This window comes from Mesoplodon mirus (assembly GCF_964341445.2).
Source record: "Mesoplodon mirus genome assembly, chromosome: 3".
NCBI lineage: Eukaryota > Metazoa > Chordata > Mammalia > Artiodactyla > Ziphiidae > Mesoplodon > Mesoplodon mirus.
Window position 1 is genome coordinate 96,708,372 of NC_138978.1, and position 21,369 is coordinate 96,729,740.

Here is a 21,369-nt window from a genome sequence, read left to right on the forward strand (position 1 = left end):
TCTAATATAAGGCAGATCATTAATCTTTTGTAAAACTATGACTTTAGCCACTTAAGCTCATTTTAGTGCTTTTCATGACAAGGACATGATAGGCCTTGTAAATTTAGGAGTTAAGATGTGTTTCCAACAGGTTAGTTTATACAGGCTCAGATGTTTTTTGAAACACCAACTTTATAACAAAAAAATGCTTTGGAGAAATGATGAAAGTTGTTATAAAGAAAATCCAGAAAGGGTCTATAGAGTTTATCACAGATGACACTGTTAGATCAGTGAACACAAATTACATTTGCTTATGTGTCATCCTCAGTCTTAATGATGTGGAAAAGTGTGACATTGAATAGGACCTGGTGACCATTGTTCCAGGCATAAAGAGCTCTATCTCTTGCATTGTAGTCAAGCATGGATATGTGAAAGTATTGGTTATGAAAGGGAATGTCCGTGTACTCATATGTGGAGGTTTTGGTGGCATAGGAATAATACACCTTGGCTCCAGTTAAGTGGGAGTTGGTGACATACAGTGTCCCACAGATCATGAAGGATTCCCCCGCACTTCTCTTGGGATAGCCAGTGCTCCAGCTCTTCATTACCTCCAAGGTATCTTTGTTAAGTTGGCTGATGACAATATTGCCTGCATTCTGGTTAGTTGCATACACAGCCCACAGCCCGATTTCATCAGCCATTAGGTCGATGTCAGAGAACCCACCCCATGTGTAAGGGTAAACGTTGTGAAAACCAGCATACTCCAGGCTTCTTTGGGCAAGCACTCTCCCCATATCAAAGCTGTATTTGATGATGATGTTACTCTGATACTTGTTAAAATAGAGTGAGCCATTGTAGACAACATGGTTAGTTCCTGCCCATTTGAAAGGGAGGTTGTATGTCCTTGATTCGGCCCCACTGACAAAGTCTGCAATTGATTTGTACTCACGGACAATTTTATTGTTAGTATAACTGTCCATGTACCAAACCTGGGAAGAAGGAAAAAGTGGAGTAATTAAATTCTGTACTTTTTTGAGAATTCCAAAATAAAGACAGTGAGAATCAGCGCATATTAATATTGTCATTCTCAGGCTCTGGAAGATTCTCTTACCACTTACCTGCTGCAGTTTGATAGTACTGCAGGCTTTGGCAAAAATAGTGACATGGTCTGTGTGGAAAGGAAACAACTAAATGTACTGCCTTGAAGTTGATTTGCTTTTTGTCCTTTGTTTTTTTTTTTGTTTTAAAAATTTTTTACCATTCAGTGCATATCACTGAGTGAATCAAACATATATCAATGCAAATCACATCACTTTGTTCATTTACCTGATCAATTTGATTAGTAATAACTGCAAAAAAATCACGTTCAGAAAATTTATTTATTCCATCCCTTGCTCTGAAAAATATATGGCTTAATTTTGCACATTCAACTTATTTTTCCTTTATGGATACCACAGAACCTTCTAGTAATACTTGTTCATTGGATCAGCTTATAGGTACAACCACCTTTTAATGAAATAATTTTACTAATTTAGCTACTAAACTTGCTTGGATGTAACCCTTGAGAATCCTAATGTATACTGAGTTCTGTAATAGAACATAAATAGAGCTATGGTAAGTCTCTAGTATATTGATTTTCATAATACAGGCATTGCCAAACACCCTCTATGCTGTTTTCTTTCAAATTACCCCTAGATTCTCGGTATATTTTAGCTTGTTTAGTGAATTGGTTAGCTCTTGAGCTTTTTTACTTATTTAGTGTTTTTTTTTTTTCACACTAAGGAGCAAATTCTAGAAGGAATATACAGAAAATTTTGTATACTTGTAACTAGCCCTTTTCAAGCATAAAATAGGACTAACCAATAAAAATTTAGACTCACTATACTGATGAATTATAGGATAGAACATTTTACTAAAATAAGTTTGCCATGTATCTGTAGATATGTTAATATTATCAAACTGAAAATATTTGCAAACAGTGTAACACTTTTCAAGTTGAAACTAATATCCCTGAAAAAAAAAATGGATAGTCTAGTAGGCATAAAGCTTAAATAAAACATAATTCTAAGCAAAGGCATTTGAGGAAGCAACATACTCTGTTATTTTTTTCAGATGCTAAGGGATCTGTCATCCAAGCGCCAAATCGGGTTCCAGATGTCTTGACTGTAACTGGGCCTGTGATTTTCATCAATTTGCCACATGCTGAAATTAGAGTAACATGAACATGTTGGGTGAACATGGCCGGTGATTCCAACACACATACTTACACCAAGAGCAGAGAAAGGAATCCTAAAACAAAGCAAATAGAATTAATACCACATTCTGAATAAATGATCATTCATGTGGGATGCTATGCATTTAACTATAATTTGAACCATGAGTAGTTGCTTTTTCAGTGCTCTAAATCTAAAGTGTGGAATTTTTAAAACGGGAAATTATTTATACAATCTGGAAAGAGATAAATGAGGAACGTCATTATCATTATACCAGTCCAGCTGCTGCTTCTAAGTAAAGAAGCCAGCAAAATTAAATTTTCCATGACGCTGTTTACCTGATCATCAGCTTCCCCTCACCTGACCCTCTCTGCTCATGCTTTGAGACTTTGGACTACTTATGCAAGCCAGAAAGAACTCTGTTAGTCGATTTTCAGTTTGTATTGGTAAATGAGAAGCTCCTGTGAAAGTTATATTTATAGAATATAATAATAAAAATGTAATCACAACCTACCTGAAAGACGTAGAGTTTTGAAAAGTAAATGCCTTGTGCAGGCCTGATAGAGCAGCCCTAAAGGTACAGGGAAAAAATCCCACAAAACTCAAGCCCTCATACCCTGTAGTCCCATGCAGTGAAAGAGGTAGAGTATCAATTGATGTAATACATGATAAAAAACTAGTGACTTTCTTTTTTTTTTTTTTTTTTTTTTTTTTTGCGGTACGCGGGCTTCTCACTGCCGTGGCCTCTCCCGTTGCAGAGCACAGGCTCCGGACGCGCAGGCTCAGCGGCCATGGCTCACGGGCCCAGCCGCTCCGCGGCATGTGGGATCCTCCCAGACCGGGGCACGAACCCGTGTCCCCTGCATCAGCAGGCGGACTCTCAACCACTGCGCCACCAGGGAAGCCCAAACTAGTGACTTTCTTGAAAAATTATATTTTTTATCACTCTATCTATGAATAAAATCTTAGGAAAAGCTTGGACTTCATAAATGCCAAAGTCTAAACCAAAAAGAAACCCAGACATTTTGTGAGATTTTTACAACAGAATAATTTAAAAGTGATTTATCATACACATTGTGAAAGGCAATATGAGTGCCTGTAAATGTTGACTTTTGGTCTAAACAAAGAAATTTTCCTATCCATTTATACTCCTCTTTTCTTTGTGTTCTTTTTTTACTTAAAAAAAAATTGTTCTATATGGCCCATGTTTCTTAGATCCTCCTCTGCCTATCCTTAGAATTGATAAATTTCTACTTAGTGTCTGTCAGTTCCTGTATGTTTGGAAGGGAAAGAACAGATCCCCAAAGCAAATAAAGGACAAAACTAATTGTAACTTAGGGCTTATTTTGCCTCATTTTTCTCTATGTGTGTTCCTCATAAGAATAATTTGTAACTGGCAGAATACTAAGCCATGCAGTTAGAAAGATGATGAACGATTACATTATATTTTATGCTATTACTTCAGTGATAACTACACATTTAGTAATCTCCAGCTTTTTATGAACCCTAAACCGAATATATTTTTTTCTTCTTTTTTGAAGAAACTAGATGTGATAGCATCTTTATATATTTTATATAAAGGAATTACTTTATAACTTCCTAAGACCTGATAAACTGAGCAAATCAGAAGTCTTTGTGGCATTATCTATATTGAATAGCAAGATCTTCAGTTAAACCTATTTAGAATATATTAGCTCAACTTGGTATAAACACATGAACAATATGAGAATAAAATAGTATCAGTTTGAACTAGAAAAAAGTAAATGTATCCTGAAAGAATATAAGTTGAGTATATTCTCTGAATGCACTAAATTAGTGAAAGTAATATGATCTTCAATGATGGCCTACATAAATATTTCTAAATTCACAATGGTAAGTGCATGAAAATTTAAACTATAAGTATATTGAAATAAATAGAAAGACATCTCTCCCCATAAAAAACACCACAAATAAAATGTGACTTCTTCCTTATGCATGAAAAATAAATACTTTTGTGGAACAGGATACAAATAGCAAAAATAGGTGAAATATGAAAAAAACTGGCTAAGATGATGGTGCTTTTATCTTCTTTATTTTGCAAAATCTCATTAAAATGATAGTAAAGGAGTAAAACATGGGGGAAAAAACCCAAAGCAAAGAGAATGGTACAGAGCCATTAGTGGAGAATAAACTTTTCTTTTTTAATAAATTTATTTATTTATTTATTTGTTTGTTTATTTATTTATTTTTGGCTGCGTTGGGTCCTCGTTGCTGTGTGCAGGCTTTCTTTAGTTGCAGTGAGCGGGGGCTATTTTTGTTGTGGCATGCAGGCTTCTCATTGTGGTGGCTCCTCGTTATGGAGCATGGGGTCTAGGCGTGCAGGCTTCAGTAGTTGTAGCACTCAGGCTCAGTAGTTGTGGCATGCAGGCCCTAGAGTGCAGGCTCAGTAGTTGTGGCGCTTGGGCTTAGTTGCTCTGCGACATGTGGGATCTTCCTGGACCACGGCTCTAATCCGTGTCCCCTGCATTGGCAGGTGGATTTTTAACCACTGCACCACCAGGGAAACCCCACTGCTCCACAAGGGAAGCCCAGAGAAGAAATTTTTAACAAATTTCTGGAAGGCAGAAAGTGATGGATAGTGGTAATTAAAGGTGTAGGATGAAATAAAATGCACTAGTGTCTAAGCAGAGGAGATAAGAGCTGAGGATGGAGCTACTCTGCCTTGAAGAAAAGTAAGGGACACCTCACCGTGACGTGCAAGTGGTAGGAAAACTGATTAAATTAAAAGGATTTACCATACATATTATGAATGGCTGATAGGCATATGAAGAGATGTTCAACATCATTAATTATTAGGGAAATGCAAATCAAAGCCACAATGAGATATCATCTTATGCCTGTTAGAGTGACTATTATTGAAAAGATAAGAAATAACTGATGCTGGAGAGAATATGAAGCTAAGGGAACATTTTTACACTGTTGATGGGACTAAATTGGTACAGTCACTCTGGAAAATAGTATAGTGCTTTCTTAAAAAAAATAAGAATAGTATTACCATATGACTCAGCTATTCTACATCTGGGTATTTATCCAAAGACCGTGAAAACACTAATTTGAAAAGATACATGCACCCCTATGTTCATTGCAGTATTATTTACAATATCCATTATATGAAAACAGCCTAATTGTCCATCAGTGGATGAATGGATAAAGAAGTATGCACAGTGGAATACTACATAGCCATAAGAAAAGAAACCCTGTCATTTATGACAATGTGGATGGACCTTGAAGGTATTATGCCACGTGAAAAATTCAGACAGAGAATGACAAATACCTTATGATTTCACTCATATGTGGAATCTAAAAAATGAAACAAATGAACAAACAAAATAACACAAAAGCAAACTGATAGATACAGAGATCAGATAGTGTCTCCCAGAGGGGAAGGGTTTGAGGTATGGGAGAAATAAGTGAAGGGGGTCAGCTGTTTGGTGATAGATGATACCTAGACTTGTGGTGATGATCACTTTGTAGTATATAAAGATGTTGAATTATAATGCTGTACCCCTGAAACTTGTATAACAAAAAATTGTTTAAAAAGTTAGGGATTCAGAAACATGGGTATAAAGGATGTCGCAGGTGAGATAGGACCTGGAAAACAAGAACACCACTGAAAGAATCGCTTAAGATCAATTGATACCATATTCATCCTTGACGTGGGACCCCAGAAGGCAGTTTAAAAAATCTACAAAACTGTGTTAATTGCCTGATGAGACTTAGGCCAACTTATGAAAGCATTGGAGCTCCAGAACAAAGGTTCTTGCATTCTGACATTGGTAGTTTCTTTGCCTACTCACCATGGAATGAAGTGTCCATTCCTACCTAAATACAGAATTTCCAAGCAGATTTATTGTTCAAATCTTTTAAAAAATCAATGGTTAACCAAGGATTAGCATATGTTTTTGAAAAGCTTACAATAAGAATGACAAACGTAAATGTGCAGAAAACCCAGACCACCATAAAAAGAGAGATAATTCAGAGAGCAGAAGAAATCCTAGTGTCTTTAAAGAGATTTGTATATTGTAGACTATATACTGTGAAAGGAAAACACAAAAGATCTACTGGAAACTTAAGATATGATTTCATTTTAAAAAATAATAGGTTGGAAGATGAAAAGAGTTATTCCCAAAATTAAAAGAAAAAGATAAAAATGAAAATAAGACAAAATATATGGATGCATATAGGATTGATCCAGAAGCTCCAACATCTGAAAAGCAACTTTCTAGAATGAGAGGAGAGAGAAAAAGAGTAAAGAAAATTATCGAAGAAATTATTCATGGAATTTCCCCAGATACAAAACCTAAATATTTGGAATAAAAGCCTATACTATAATAAATGAAAAAAATATTTACTCCTAAAAAATTTACTGTGAAATTTTAGAAGGTACTGAATGAAGTGAAGATATCGGACCTTTTCACAGAAAATGTGTGACGACACATGCAGACAAATAACAACTAGACTGACATTGGCTTTTCATCGATACTGGATGCTTGAAGATAATAATCAGTGCCTTTATATTTAGGAAGAAAAATCAGGGGAAGATGGAATAAGGATATTTTCTGACTTGCAAACTTCAAAGTTTACCTACAATGCACTCTTTTTAAAGAAGTTACTTGAGGTTATATTGCAGCAAAATAAGCAAATATACAGACAGTGGAAAATCAGGAAAATATGATTTCTTGTTCCAGAGTGACAGCTGTGCAGAAGGCCTTGAGAATAGTTAGTCCAGAATGGACAGAATCTCTAGGAGGGTGGTCTCAGAAAGAAGAGGAACTAATCTATAGAAATACTGTATGAGACCTTCTAGGAAAAAACTGGTTATGGTGAAGTCAATTATTGGAGTACATAAGAGGAGAATTCATTTGAACTTAACTCTAGTAACAGTCTCATTTGAATAGCACTGATGTGACATTTGACTTAGAGACATTGAAGTCCACCACTTAGCTGCCGAAGAATAACATCAGCATTGTGATAATAATGCAAGCACTCATGTTTAACTTGTAGAATCAGGCTGTGAACTAATTACAGAATATTTAACAGACATTTCATCTGTTCTGTGATTATTGAAAAGACACAGTGTTTCCAACCATGATAACATAAAAGCATAGGTAAAGTGCACACTGTGAGAAAAGTAAAAATTGAAAGAAGAAATGATAGAAAGATGGGGGTGTAACTGTCTTTGTATTTAAAAATATGGTGTTTAGAGAGTTTTCCTAGAGTTGAGGAAAAAATAATATTTAAATATAAGTGAATAGTTATGAAAGCATATTATGAGGAAACAAGAAAGAAAGTGGCTTTGGCTGGGCTATCTATATCCTCACATTGCAGAGCAGAAAGTCAATAAACAACGTCCAAAACTGATAAACCAAAAAAAAGTGGAAAAAAGCATATTAACCACCTGAAGCCATAAATTTAACCACCTGAAGCCCTAAAATTAAATGTGATTGCCTTTGGAAAGCAGAGCTGGAGGAGGAGACTGTTGCTTTTTATTCCAAGTCCTTTTTATTTAAGCATATAATTTTCTAGCCATGCACATACAATATTTAATTATAATTTAAAAAGTTAAAATAGTTGCAAAAACTTAAAAGCAGACATCAAATTTAAAAAGGAAAAATCACATTTATATACTGCCTATTGAAAGATCGTTTCCAGATTTTTATTTGCCATGCTTCCTTGCAGGTTTAGGAAGTAGGTGGAAATTGAAGATGTAAGTAAGTCTCCAGAATTGGAAGCTGTGAATATTTTGCATTTTAATTTTGTTTCAGTACTGCAAGCACTAGTTTGAAATTGTGTTCTTTAAACTTCTAGCTCTGTCTTACAATTGATAATGCAATCTCTCTAGTTCTTTTAATCTTAAAAAAATTAGAATCCATACTATGAATTTTAACATTCATCAGTTACTTCATATAGATGTTAAGAAAAGCTAATAAGTGTTAACATTGGTTAGTACATTTGGAGGAGCTGTACTAAAAGATACTAATCATGTGATTCTAGTAGAAATGTTGTACATTTTATTTCAAAATAGTAAGTGATTATGACCTTGGAAAAATATGCTCCTGTTGAATAACTACTTTTTATAAGAGGAAAAATTAGTCTAAAATATCTTGAAAAATATCCTTTAAAGATGAATAATATTTTATGATCATTTGAAAAAAAAATACAAAGAATCTCAGATGCCAGTTTAAATTTGTTCTGGACATAGATCAATATAATGTCCCAAATATGAAACATAAACATAATGGAATGTTCATCCCCAGAAAACTTTATACCCAGAGGAAATGACCAAGTGGTAACACAATCAGTAAGAAATTATGATGATGTCAGGTTGTTCTGATACTAAAAGTGAATAGAGATTTTGTAGTTACAAAGTTTGATATAACATTTTAGAGGGACAGACTGTAAAATTAAACCTCAAACTGTGGTTTTTAACCTACCTTATCAGCAAAATTGGCTCCTTTGCCATAGGTGGCCTCTATTGCCTGAAGGCTGGAGCATAGTTTGGACAAAGCAAGAAGACACAAAGCTCATATTTCCCTCAGTCATATGCATACTTTAGATGTTGATTTGTTTTCTGGGTTTAAATGATCCTCTGGATTCAGTTTATGTCAACATAACTTTAATATGAATTGAGTTGGATTGGTTAGTAAAATCTTAATAAGAACAATCTCTGGGACTAGGATTCATGCCATGAATCAACATTTCCAGATACTGATAATGCATTGGTGGCTTGGGGTATCTTGGCTTCTGGGGTATTTGGCTCTAACCCAGTATTGTATCCATATGGCAAAGAGATACTGCTAAGCCTTGTAATGTTTAGGCCAGGAATTAAGTCAGAAATTATACCAGAGGTTAAAGGCTTCTGACATCTCAACTAAAAATGACTTTGCTTTCTTTTTGTAGCAGTAGGTTTTTCTCTGAAATATGGTAGAGGGTAAAATAAATAGTTATGATTTAAATGTAAAATAATAATTTTTTAAACAACCATTCACTAAGAAGTTATTATGTACCAGGACTGCTAGATACTGGGGATATAAGGTGAACAGGGAGACAAAATAGGTTCATAGGTTGTAGCTTCTCAAAGTACCATTGCTTATATGCTATCCTTTCTACTTCTTTTCTTCTTTTTCTTTTTTTAAATTAACTGGCAAGGAAAGTTAAGAAGTTATTTCAGGCCAAATCTATGTTGAGAAAAAAAGGGTGTAGCATTGAGTGCACTGAATATCTGTTGATAATAAATAAAAACTACAGAAATTCAGCCCTGGGTACTAAAATATATAATAGCGCTTCTTTCATTAAGACAGCCTTCTTAGATAACTTGAAATTTATCTCATTTTAAAACACATTTACCTCTACTGTTCTGCAAAACATACCCTTAAACTGTGAAATATGGAAAGAAACAAGCAATTTCAACTAATCTCCCATGTTCGTTTTCTGTAAAAAATGGTGAGTCTAGAAAGGATAAGTTTACTACAGTTATGTAACTTATTAGGTCTTACTGATTTGGTCCTGCATATGTGTCTTAATGGTAGTTGTCTTGTCTCTGTGAAAGTTAACTTATCTCTATTATCTAGTAAATCAATATAAATTTTGCAAACTTTTAACTCTGGGAGATTTCAGTGAATGGGTTTTTAAGTTAGATAAAAACCATTTTCAAAATATGCATGTGAAACTATGTTAGCTCTAGTTTCAAATAAAGATATTTCATATCTAGTCTCTGGCCAGGGAAGATTCTATGAACATTTATGAACATTGTGTTTTTCCTGCTTTGATTCTTTGTGTATTTCTTTCTCCATTAGCTATCTCTCCTCTGCCTAGTGACTCACAATGTGCAAAGCTAACGTTTGTCTTCCTGGCACCACTCGGAATTTGAACTCAGTCCACCATAACTTTTCATCCCAAAGTTGTAGCCTTTGAGTAAACCAAGCTTTGTAGTATTAATGTAAAAAATACACTTGAAGTGAAGAATTAATGACCTAAAGTATTGACGATTTTATAATGTCTATGTTTATCTTAAATGAGTCCTTTAGTTTCTTAGTCTGAAAAAGTGAGTACATTGAACATTTTGGACTCCATAGCAATAAACTTGCTTAAAATCCAAAATAGGTCTATGATAATTATGTATGGAAATGTCCTTTACTCTACACTGTGTCATGGATAAAGTGCTTTGCATAAAGTTCTTCCACTTTGGGTGATCATGGTGGGGTGGCCTATTGATTAATCAATTCTTTTACCATCTATCTTGTTTGGTGGGAGTAATTGATTCTTATTATAGTCAGTTCTGCCTCAGAAAGCACACACGTAAGTCCTGAAAGAAGGGCTTTTGGATGTGGTCTTCAGTTAGGTGTGTTTCATTCCCTCATTTATTCATTCATCCAAGATTTAATGAGCATCAAACATTGTTCTTGGTACTAGAACTACAATGCTGAAAAAGACATAACACCTCTGTTCTGGTGAAGCTTATGTTTTGATCAGGAGAGAGAGAAAATAAATGAACAAATAAGCAAACAAGCTAATATATCAGGTAGGAATAAATGTAATACAGATATTTAAATAGGGCAATTTGATAAAGAGCGACAAGGGAGCTGCTTTAGACTGGTGAGTAGGGAAGACCTTTCAAAGAAGGTGATATTTAATTTGGGATCTAATTGACAGGCAGCCATGGATCCTTGAAGAGAAAGATGTTTAGGCATTGAATCAACCAGAAAAAGGTAGGATTTTAAAGTAATTGGAGGCATGGTTTAAGAAATCTGCCTGGATTTGAATCCTGATTTTATCACTCACTCTCTGGAGGACTTGAACAAATTTTAACCTATCAGTGTCTCACGGATAACAGCAGTAATAATATCTAACTCAAAGGGTTATTGGGAAGATTAAATAAAAAATAAATGCTAAGTGTTTTGATCAATATTTGGTACAGTTAATTGTCTAATAAATGTTAGCTATTACTATTGTTCTTGTACAGGCCCTGGATTTGGATATGCTTGGTGAGTTAAGAGAAATTGAAGTAAAAATGCAGAAGGCCAGTGTGTCCAGAGAAAACTTGGAAAAGTAGAAGATGAGGTTGGAGAATTGAACGGAATAAAGCTTTGTAAAATCAGAGTATTTGGATTTTATTCTAGGTATGATGGAAAGCTATTGCAGGATTTTAAGAAGATGGGAAAGTGACAGAATGTGAGCTATGTTTAAAAAAAAAAGATCACTCTAGCTACATGTGGAAAATTAATTGTAGAGGAGATAGAGTATAGGCAGAGGGACACACTGAAAGTCATCACATTGGTCAGGTGGGAGATAATGAAAGTGGTGATGAAGATGGAGAAAAGTAGATGGATTTGGGTTATGGTTTTGTTTTGGTTTCTTTTCTTTTCTTTTTTGGATAAAGTCAATAGGACCAGGCTTTGGATTAGACATTAGGATGAAAATTAAAAAGAGAAATTAAAGAAAATCTCAAACTGAAAAATAATTTAGAGATATTTGGTTTGTTCAGATGGTCAGATTGTAGTGTCATTTATTCAGATGAAATGCTGAGGAAGGAATGGGTTTGGAAAGAAAAATAAAAAATTGGGCTTCCCCGGTGGCGCAGTGGTTGAGAGTCCGCCTGCCGATGCAGGGGACACGGGTTCGTGCCCTGGTCCGGGAAGATCCCACATGCTGCGGAGCGGCTGGGCCCGTGAGCCATGGCCACTGGGCCTGCGCGTCCGGAGCCTGTGCTCCGCAATGGGAGAGGCCACAACAGTGAGAGGCCTGCGTACTGCAAAAAAAAAAAAAAAGAAAAAAGAAAAATCAAGAATTCACTATGGGTTATTTAAGGTTGTTCATGACTATTATCCATGCCAGTAGAGATGTAGAGAAAATAGTATGCAAATGTAGGTAGGAGACACTCTTCTGAGACACAGTTTTTTTGGTTTTTTGTTTTTTTCTTTTTGCAGTATGCGGGCCTCTCACTGTTGTGGCCTTTCCCATTGCAGAGCACAGGCTCTGGACACGCAGGCCCAGCGGCCATGGCTCACGGGCCCAGCCGCTCCGCGGCATGTGGGATCTTCCCGGACCGGGGTACGAACCCGTGTCCTCTGCATCGGCAGGCGGACTCTCAGCCACTTCGCCACCAGGGAAGCCCTGAGACACGGTTTTGACAGTCTTCAGCACACTGAAGATAGTGAAAGCCAGAGCCTTTGAGAGAGGACATACACAAAGAAGAGGAAGGCATTTAGAACAGAGTTCTGGGACATCACAGTACTTCTAGCACCCAGCAAAGGAGCCCAATAAGAAGCTATACATGGAATAGGAAAAATAGTGCAGTGTTAAGAAATCCTAAAGAAGAAAATGTTTTAAGAAGGATGATGTACTAATTTCTGGGGAATACAGAGGTGTCTAGAAAATCAAAGAAATGACATGGAATTTGGCAGCAAGCAGTCATTGGTGATTACAAAAATGAAATGAAGAGAATGTTGAGATCAGAAGCTGAGTTGGATCTGGTTTTGAAAAGAGTGCATGCCAAAGCAGCAGCTATAAAAGATTATTTTGAAGAAGAAGCAGAGAAAAGGGGGTGAAGAAATATAAGGTTGTGGGGAAATTTTATTCTTGTGCTGATGTTACTATTGTTGCTTAATAAAGATTTGTTTGCCTTTATAAATAATCTAGTAGAGAGGGAGAAACTTATGAAAGAGAATAATAAATGAATTTCATAAGCAAATGGTAGTTTAATCTATTTATTAACTATGCCTCTTTTAACAGTTTTGTTGTTTGTCTCTCTGTTCTGACTTCCACAGTTTTCCAGGAATGTTCTTTATGTAGTATATTTCTTCCAGGTTAGAATCCTGAGGTGGGTGTTAGGTGGTCTGGTTTCTAATCTAAGCCACAATATTAAATCATTGTGTAATATTGGATAATGTTCTTATTCTCCAGGGTGGAGTTTCCTCATCTCTAAGATGGAAGTTCTGAAGCTTGACATTTTGTTACTCTAAGGGAACATGGAATGGATATGGGATCAGTAGACATTTATGCTGATGGGGAGAAAGTGGTATTATTTGTGGTAGTTGTAAAACACACACACGTCATCAGGGTGATCATGATCATGGACATCATCATTATCTACCCTTACTCTTGGGAAGCAAAACACAGAAAGGGCTCTTGATGTTGATTTCTTCCCAGTAGAAGTTTCTCTTAAAAATAGTTATTAGGGTCCTAAGCTAAAATTCATATTGTTAAATGATATTAGTAAAATTAGAGTTGCAGGAATTTATAAAAACTGGCCACTTTTTTATTTATAATTCATGGTAGTATTAAGTAAACACAGGTATTCTCATTCTAACAGAGCACAGAAATTATAAAGTAAAATAAACAGTGAAAGTCATTTCCATTTATTGGTTTCCCCAAACTAGCTTTTGTTCAAATAAACATTATTTTTCTCACTTTACTCTCACTTTCCATGAGGACAAAGGAAGCCAGACAGAAAGGATAATTTCCCCAAATGCGTGGAAGACAAATGTTCCTGCAAAAGTGGATGGCAAAGAAGGAAGCTGAGTCTTGCTTCATTGATTTTTTCCTGCTATGCTCTTCTGTCTGCAGTGAGACACATGAAAATATTAGCATTTTATAATATATTACATGTGCAGGGTTCTGTGTGTTCAGAAAATATACTGAATGGGTAGTTGAGAAAAGTAACCATTTTAATACTCTGATGATTTTGAGACATTAACTTTTTTATTATCAGTTACAATACATATTTATCAATAAGTAGCTCAGGAAAAGGTATCATTTGGGATTCAGCAGGAAGATCAGTTGTTTGGATCAATGAAGCATAAAAACCATCTTTTTGTTTATTTCTTTAATATATAATTGTACTTTGTAATGTTGTGTACTAATAGCTCTGGATTTGAATCCTAAGACCATGCCAATATAAATAAATTTAATGGAGTGGCAAATATGTTTATGAAAGAATGTTACTTCTTTTTACTTAAAGGCCATTGGAAAACTCATGTAGCAAGAAGTAGATATGATTTGATCTTTAAAGTCTTTCTATTAAAGCTACTTAAAGTAAGTTTTTCTCTACCATACATTTGATAGTAAGATCTATTTATATTATTTAACTTTTTATTTGTATGTCTAATCTTACCAATTATACTGCTGAAGGAAAGGTGGGGATAAGAATGAACATAACAGATGCCATATTGCATGGCATGGAATGAGTTTTCAGTGGGTGTCTGGTAAATGGGATCAAGAATAATATGTGTCTAAATACCTCCACTTACCAAAGTTAACACAATTTTACTCTTAAATTATTTTAAAAACTGCCTGAACTTTTTCTGAAATAAAGCTTATATTATGAACATATCTTTAAGGAGAAGCCTATCTAACATCCAAACTAAATGGAGCAGAATTGCATTATTAAAACTGAATAATTTGGCTTGCCTCTAAAAACACAGGCTTTATATTGTTAAAAGGTTTATAATTTAGTTGTAATCTAGGAAAATTTAGGACAGTAAAAAGAAAGATAAACAATAAATCAATTTATGGTAAAACAGGATATACCAGTTACCCCAAAAATGTGCTAAAATCACTAGGGTCTCAGGATTCCAGAAGAATGAATCATCATCAGGTGCATGGATACCAGAGAAATTGCATTCCATATTATAATCTGGAATTTTAGGAAGAATAGGACTCTTTGGTAAATGACTTATTTGAAGCTCTCCTCAATTTAATTTGAGGAGGTATTCTTATAAATTTCTACCATTATATTTCCAAGTTAAATTGCACTCTTCTTCATCCCAGGCACACAGTTTGACTTTCATGTTAATTCTTTCTTTCACTGAGATTTTTCACTGTCTCTTGCTTTAAGTACTAAGTACAGCCAAATATCTGGTGTTTTGGGAATGAAATACTGCATTGCCATTGAAGAAAGAACAGATGGCAATAAAAATAAGGATTAAAAAAAGACTGTGCTTTTGTTGTCTTTTTTCCCAAAAGATTTTTTGTTTTGTAAAAGATATAGATGTTTTATCTTTGACATACACTGATTTATTTCTTGAAAGCAACATAAAGCTTTTTATTTTAAAAATAATATTTGCTCTCAGAAACTCTGTAGATACCAATTTTTACCTGTTATGTTTCAGATGTTTTATCACAGTCTATAGAGATTCAACTGGAACAAGACACAGATGATCCCTGACTGCTCAGAGCAGAGGACACCTTGTCTATAAGGTAATGAAGATTAAAGAGAAGGAAATGGGAATTTTCTGTAAAATATCTGAAGTGTCATGGGGGGTGGTGTACGGTGGGGACATGTGGGAGACTGTGCCAGGGGAATTCTGCCATGTTGAGGAGCAATCAGAGAAGGCTCCACAGAAAAGCTGGTATCTGGTCTGTAACATGAAAAAGCAAGCTTAGAATTTGGATAGGTAAGGTAGGGAGGAAGAGTGTTCCATGAAAAGGGAGAGGAAGTTCAGTATCCAGGAGCTGAAGAAGCATGCACGATTGAGGAACTGAAAGGATTAAAATGACTAACGCTTAGAGTGAGTGCCTGGTGAAAATTTGAGAGAAAAGGGCTAGAGTTAGGCAGAATCCATGTCATCAAGACAAACGAGGCAAAGCTATTGAGAATTAATTTTAAAGGAAAATCACTTAAACAAGGTATAATGTAATTAGATTTGCATGTCAAAAAGATTATTCTAAATTCCTAGTGTGGTAGAGAGGGAATGACTTCAGGTAAGGGGAGTGGTTAGGAGGCCATTGCGGTAATCCATCTGAGAGGTGATCAGTGGTGCTGTGGACTAGGGTGGTGGAAGTGTGAATGCAGAAAAGAGGTGGTTTTGATAAATCGTGAGGGAGAGGGGAGATGTGGTGATTGCATGTGAGTGAAATTCAAGGAAGAATCAAAAGTGACTCTGACTTCATTCTTTCTATAGCAGTTGGGTTCTGTTTACTGAGTTAAACTTACTGAGGTGTCCAGGGCGTTTCTCTATTATTAGGTACCCAACAAAACACATCATGTGTGGGAAAGAAATCTCAGTCTTTGAACTCAGAAGGACTTGGGTTTAAAGTTGTTGCCTCCAACATGTACCTCTGGCAAATTAATTTAAGCTGAGTATCTATTTTCCATAAATTGCTAATAATAATACCTGACCCCGAGTTCTTAGAGCAATTAGGACTAACACACCTCAAGAAGCTGGCATAGTGTCTGTCAAGCAGTAGGCTGTCAGCATTGCTGTAGTTACCTGCTTATGTGCTTATTGTCCCCACTGTAATGCAAGTTTCCTGACAGTAGGAGGACACTGCCTGCTACTCATCTTTGTAGCCCCAAATACCTGGTTAAGTGCCAGTGAACACTGGGGAGTCAATAAATATTTGTTGAATGTACAAATAAGACTACTACCACGTAGACAATTCGGTTTCTCTTTTAAAACTAATTTGGCATAAACATGATAAAAATAGTAACCCAAGTTGAGATTACTTGTAATCTCAAATTTTGAATGCTGCTGTTACTTCTGTTAAACATGAAGGCTCAAAACTGTTTCTGTTAATAGAAGGATGCATCCTGTACTTCACTAGATGGCACCAAACTTTTGCCCTAAAATAGAACTAACCCGAGGAAGTGTGTGGGGTGTGGAGGTGGAGGGCTGGAAACCTGGAAAACCAGATTATAATCTACATTAAATATCTATTGGTGATCTCAGGGGGTGTGCAAGAGCTTCAACTGTGCTTTTCCAGTCAAATTCTCACATGCATACAATTATATTTTGCATGTCTAGGAATGTGATATTTTTTAATTAAGCACAGGGGACTTTACTCAGTCCCTCATAGAGAAAATTAAGCACTTTTAGGAAAGTACATTACTGTACCTCATTCAGGCCACTAGGATGCATTGCTGTTGAAGCATTTTCTCTAATTTCTATTTTCTCTAAAACTTTAATTCCCTAGTAGAAATAAGCTGAATGGTGCCCTAGTGGTCTCAATGACTTGTGTTTCCTTCAGCACCTTATTAAGTTAAACTTTGTAGGCAATGATACTAGTTTGTTTTTTAGTTTCTTAAAATTCATGTGATGTGCACTGTGACATCTTCCCTAAAAGCAAATCCACTGAAAAGGTGAGTGGAAATGTATTTATCACTGCTGCAATTTTATTTTCTTTCCCCAGCCCATTTTTACCCTCTGCTAATTGGCTGTGTGTGTTTAGAGGCTTTTGTGAAGAATAAAGATGCCATTGATGGATGAGCCTTATTGCTCCTGTTACTATATTGCTCATGTCATAATTATTCAATATCCCACTCTAGATCTGAGCAGCATAGCAACTGGATTTTAGACCTTTTTGGAACATTGAACCCCTGATACTTTTTTTTCTCTACATTTCCTGTGAATGGTCCTGATGTTATTTAACATCTGTCTTCTGAGTCTGTGTGCTCTGATATTTTGATATTCAGGCCCTTATTTATGAGATACTGCCAGGCATGGAATTAAAAGAGTTCACAGAGATAACTTGGTCCAGTCTGTACCAATTTTCAGGAATTGTAAAAACTAAGTAAAATGTTAATCAAGTTATAACTTAGTACCACACAAAATTGTTTGTGTTTTCTTCTGTAAATATATGTGCCTTATCAGGTACTTCCTTTGAAATTGGAGTAATTCTTTTTTTAATGAAAAATATGAAGATTCACTTATTTATTTTTTCGGGAACCATGTGGCTTTAGATTTCACAGTGTTAGGGCCGTCTGTCTCTACCTGGACATGTTTTCTACGTTGTAATTAAGCATTGTGGTCCAGTTGATAGACATCCTCTCTGCTCAGGAGAGTCTCAGTAAGTAGTTTTGATTAATTGACATAAACATGGTATGATGGAGAAAAGTACCCAGTTCTTGGGACAAAAGTATAAATGAGTTAGAGTCATTGCTTGTGGCACTGGCCTCTGTACTAAGTCTGAGGACCACTAATAATCTAAAGCATTATGATGTAAGAACTGTTTTCAATATTTTATAAGGTCATATCAATTAACTCAAATAGCAATCATCTCATTAAATAAGAAAATTAAATGCTAGTTTTATTGCTGTTTGATATCTATATTGGTTGCTAGATTTTATATTTTTGATTAGTTAAAATAAAAATAAATGTTAACTAATTAATATAATTTATTTGACAGTCACAGTCTTTCAAACTTTGTGGCCCATGGGGGAAAATTAATAAAACAAGTCTTTGACATACATTGCAGATCACAGTCCTGAGACCTGAGGACACCATAGAGACATTATCCATGGTTCAGTAAGAAGGAATAGGATGAATCTGTGTCTACTTGGATTAACCCTCTTTGTCTCAAATATCATTTTTAATATTGTAGGAGATTCTGTGTTGGGAGTTATATGTGGATTAGTAAAAACAAATTGGGAGTTACGAAAGAGCTGAGAGGAATGTAGAATTTCCTAACTGTGGTGGACATTATTTCCAGCTAAGTAAACTCAGAGAGAGTGTATGTTAGAAGTGAAGTTCATTTGTAAAGTAGAGCAAATCCCAAGGGTTTTCCATGTTAATCCTTCAAAAACATAACTGGCACACTTTAAGGTTCAAGGTGATTACTAGGTGTAGAACCTTTCTGTTGCCGGTCCTGTTTATTAGTTGAATCCATTTGTGCTAAGTAGGTGCCTGGACTTAGCATACAAAGCCAATGGCTTGGGTTTATTGTGAGATACTAGGAATGACAGAGTGAATAGATTCTCAAGATCTTCAGTGGTTCATCAACAACAAATGGACCTCTTCCAAATCAAATTAAAGCCCTACACAGATTAGTCCTATGTACTGTCATTTACAGAATATCTTTACCCAGATATTTTATGGGCTAATAAATATGCATTTGAATACTCCTTTGAACCCCTAAAGTAACTTTTAGGTATTGAGAGCACTAAAACAATTCTTGGTTTGGGATTTTCTTCTTGCCAGACATCATCTGGCAAGCTATAAAATGAATCTGTGCATTGAACAAAAAGTATTTTTATTTATTTATTTATTTATTTTGTGGTACGCGGGCCTCTCACTGTTGTGGCCTCTCCCGTTGCGGAGCACAGGCTCCGGACACGCAGACTCAGCGGCCATGGCTCACGGGCTCAGCCGCTCTGCGGCATGTGGGATCTTCCTGGACTGGGGCACAAACCCGTGTCCCCTGCATCGGCAGGCGGACTCTCAACCACTGCGCCACCAGGGAAGCCCACAGCAGAATTTCTTTATGCAGTAATATTTACCTATTTTCTGTTAGCAATAAACTCCACAACTTGAATTATAAAAGCACACCATATAAGGGAGTTTTTAAGTACTGTATTAAATAAATGACTTTTCCCTTGCTTAATCTTAATCAGTCCTGTGCCATCTTGACACAAATATGTGGCTAAAAGAGATCATTGTTTTGCAAGTAAAGGGGATTGTTCTCTGCTACTTGTTGAAATACCTTATATTTACTCTGTTGAAAGTTTAGAAATTGTTACTATGACTGCTTATAGAATTAATTTATTCAGCAAATATTTACTGAATAACTTTCCTTAGTTTTCTAGGCATTGGGAGATACAGTATTTAGAGTGAATATCATAGATGTACTTATTCTTATGGAACAGAAGTCTAGCAAAAGAGACATCCAATAACACAAAATGATAATGAAACATGAACAGTCCAATCATTGGTGAGATTTCAAGATTTGAGAGCACCTAGCAGGGATGCAGAGGATACATGGGGAGGGCAGTGAAAATTCAGGTGAAACATTACATTTAAACTGAGACCTGCAAAATGAATAGGAGTCTGTCACATGTGGCAGGTGAAAGTTTGTTTATTGATAAAGCAAGGATAAACAGGGGAAAGAGTGTTTCAGGAGAAGGAACAAACAGGTTCTCAGTATGGCCCCATGGTTAGAGTGTAGAGCACATTTGACTGGGATATAGTGTATGAGGGGAGAAATGGCAGGACCTAAGATGGGAGATGTAGGGAGTGCCACAATGAAGGGCCTCCTAAGCCATGGGCTGTATCCTAGGGCATAAGAGATTCATAGGAAATTTTAAATAGAGGAAAATAATTTCAGACTTGTACTTAAAAAAAATCCCTTTGGCAATAATGTGGACAGTGGGTAGAGAAGAGCAAGTCATGGAATCTGTTGGAGTCATGATTATTAGGAGACCAGTTATAGGTGAAAAAGTATGGGCCATGCATGATGAGAAATAAGGAGCTGAGGATTGCTGCACGTGTGTTTAGCCTTAGGAGTTTACGTTACTGCCTTCTGATAAATTCTGTTGGATTCTCTTAGAAATCCTGAGATGACTGCAGTGGGGCCTCTGATGTGGTGATTCCCCACTTTGTTTTGAGGCTGTGATTACTGAATGCAACATATTGTATTTTAGCTATCTTTTTTTTTATCATTTGGATTGCATCTGTAAAATAAGTAGTCTTTAAAATTTTTTGTAAGTCATCCAAATTTTGTTTTGTGTTTACATTTATGCTCTGAATGTTTCTTTACTAGAAATCGACTCTTTTTTTTTGAAATTCTTTACTCCTCTTCCCAGTTTATTTCCTATTCCAGAAAAGTTTTTCTAACCTTGAGAGAACACTTTCTATGGTTATTGAGTCCCCCTCACCTAACACCATCATATCACAGCATGTCAACAACTAAAATACTATTCTTAAATGGATTTACAATCCCTCTTAGTCAATTCATGAACACTTATTTATTTCACATTGTTACGAACTAGTCCCATGATGACTTCAACTGAGTGGCAACGGAAAAGTCTGTAAACTCAGACCAGGTGGAACCACACATTTTAGCAGTCAAAAATTAAAATTCATTCCCCATGTCACATGCTTGGCCCCTTGTAGAGTAGTGAATATGTATTTGAGTAGGTACCTCCTTTTTATTTCTTGAGTGGATCAGAGCAGCAGATGGGAGCTCTGCATAGTAGAGAAATTGTATTCATTTCCTTATCATTGCTCTTTCACATTTGGTCCCAGGACAATGGCCTTTTCCCCAGTCTCTAACATTCTCTACTGCCAGAAATGGCTTTCCTCTTCTGTGGCCACACAGTGATTGACCGTCACCAATAATCTGTCTGAAATAAAGCTTATTTCCATTAGTGTAGCCAATAGCATTGCTGTATTTGCCAGACCTCTTATTTCAAGCCACCGTGGTA

General features: G+C 35.9%; 1 protein-coding gene across 3 annotated transcripts in view; it reads right to left on the reverse strand.

The window, feature by feature from the left end:
- Positions 1-290: 290 nt before the first annotated feature.
- OLFM3 (olfactomedin 3) overlaps positions 291-21,369 on the reverse strand; it is a gene marked incomplete at both ends in the record, with an annotated part of 186,823 nt that continues 165,744 nt past the window's right edge. For all 3 annotated transcript variants that reach the window (XM_082616601.1, XM_082616600.1, XM_082616599.1), the window contains 2 exons: positions 291-968; positions 2,075-2,181. In XM_082616601.1, the coding sequence (XP_082472727.1) occupies positions 291-968; positions 2,075-2,181 (785 nt within the window). The remainder of the gene's footprint in view (positions 969-2,074; positions 2,182-21,369) is intronic.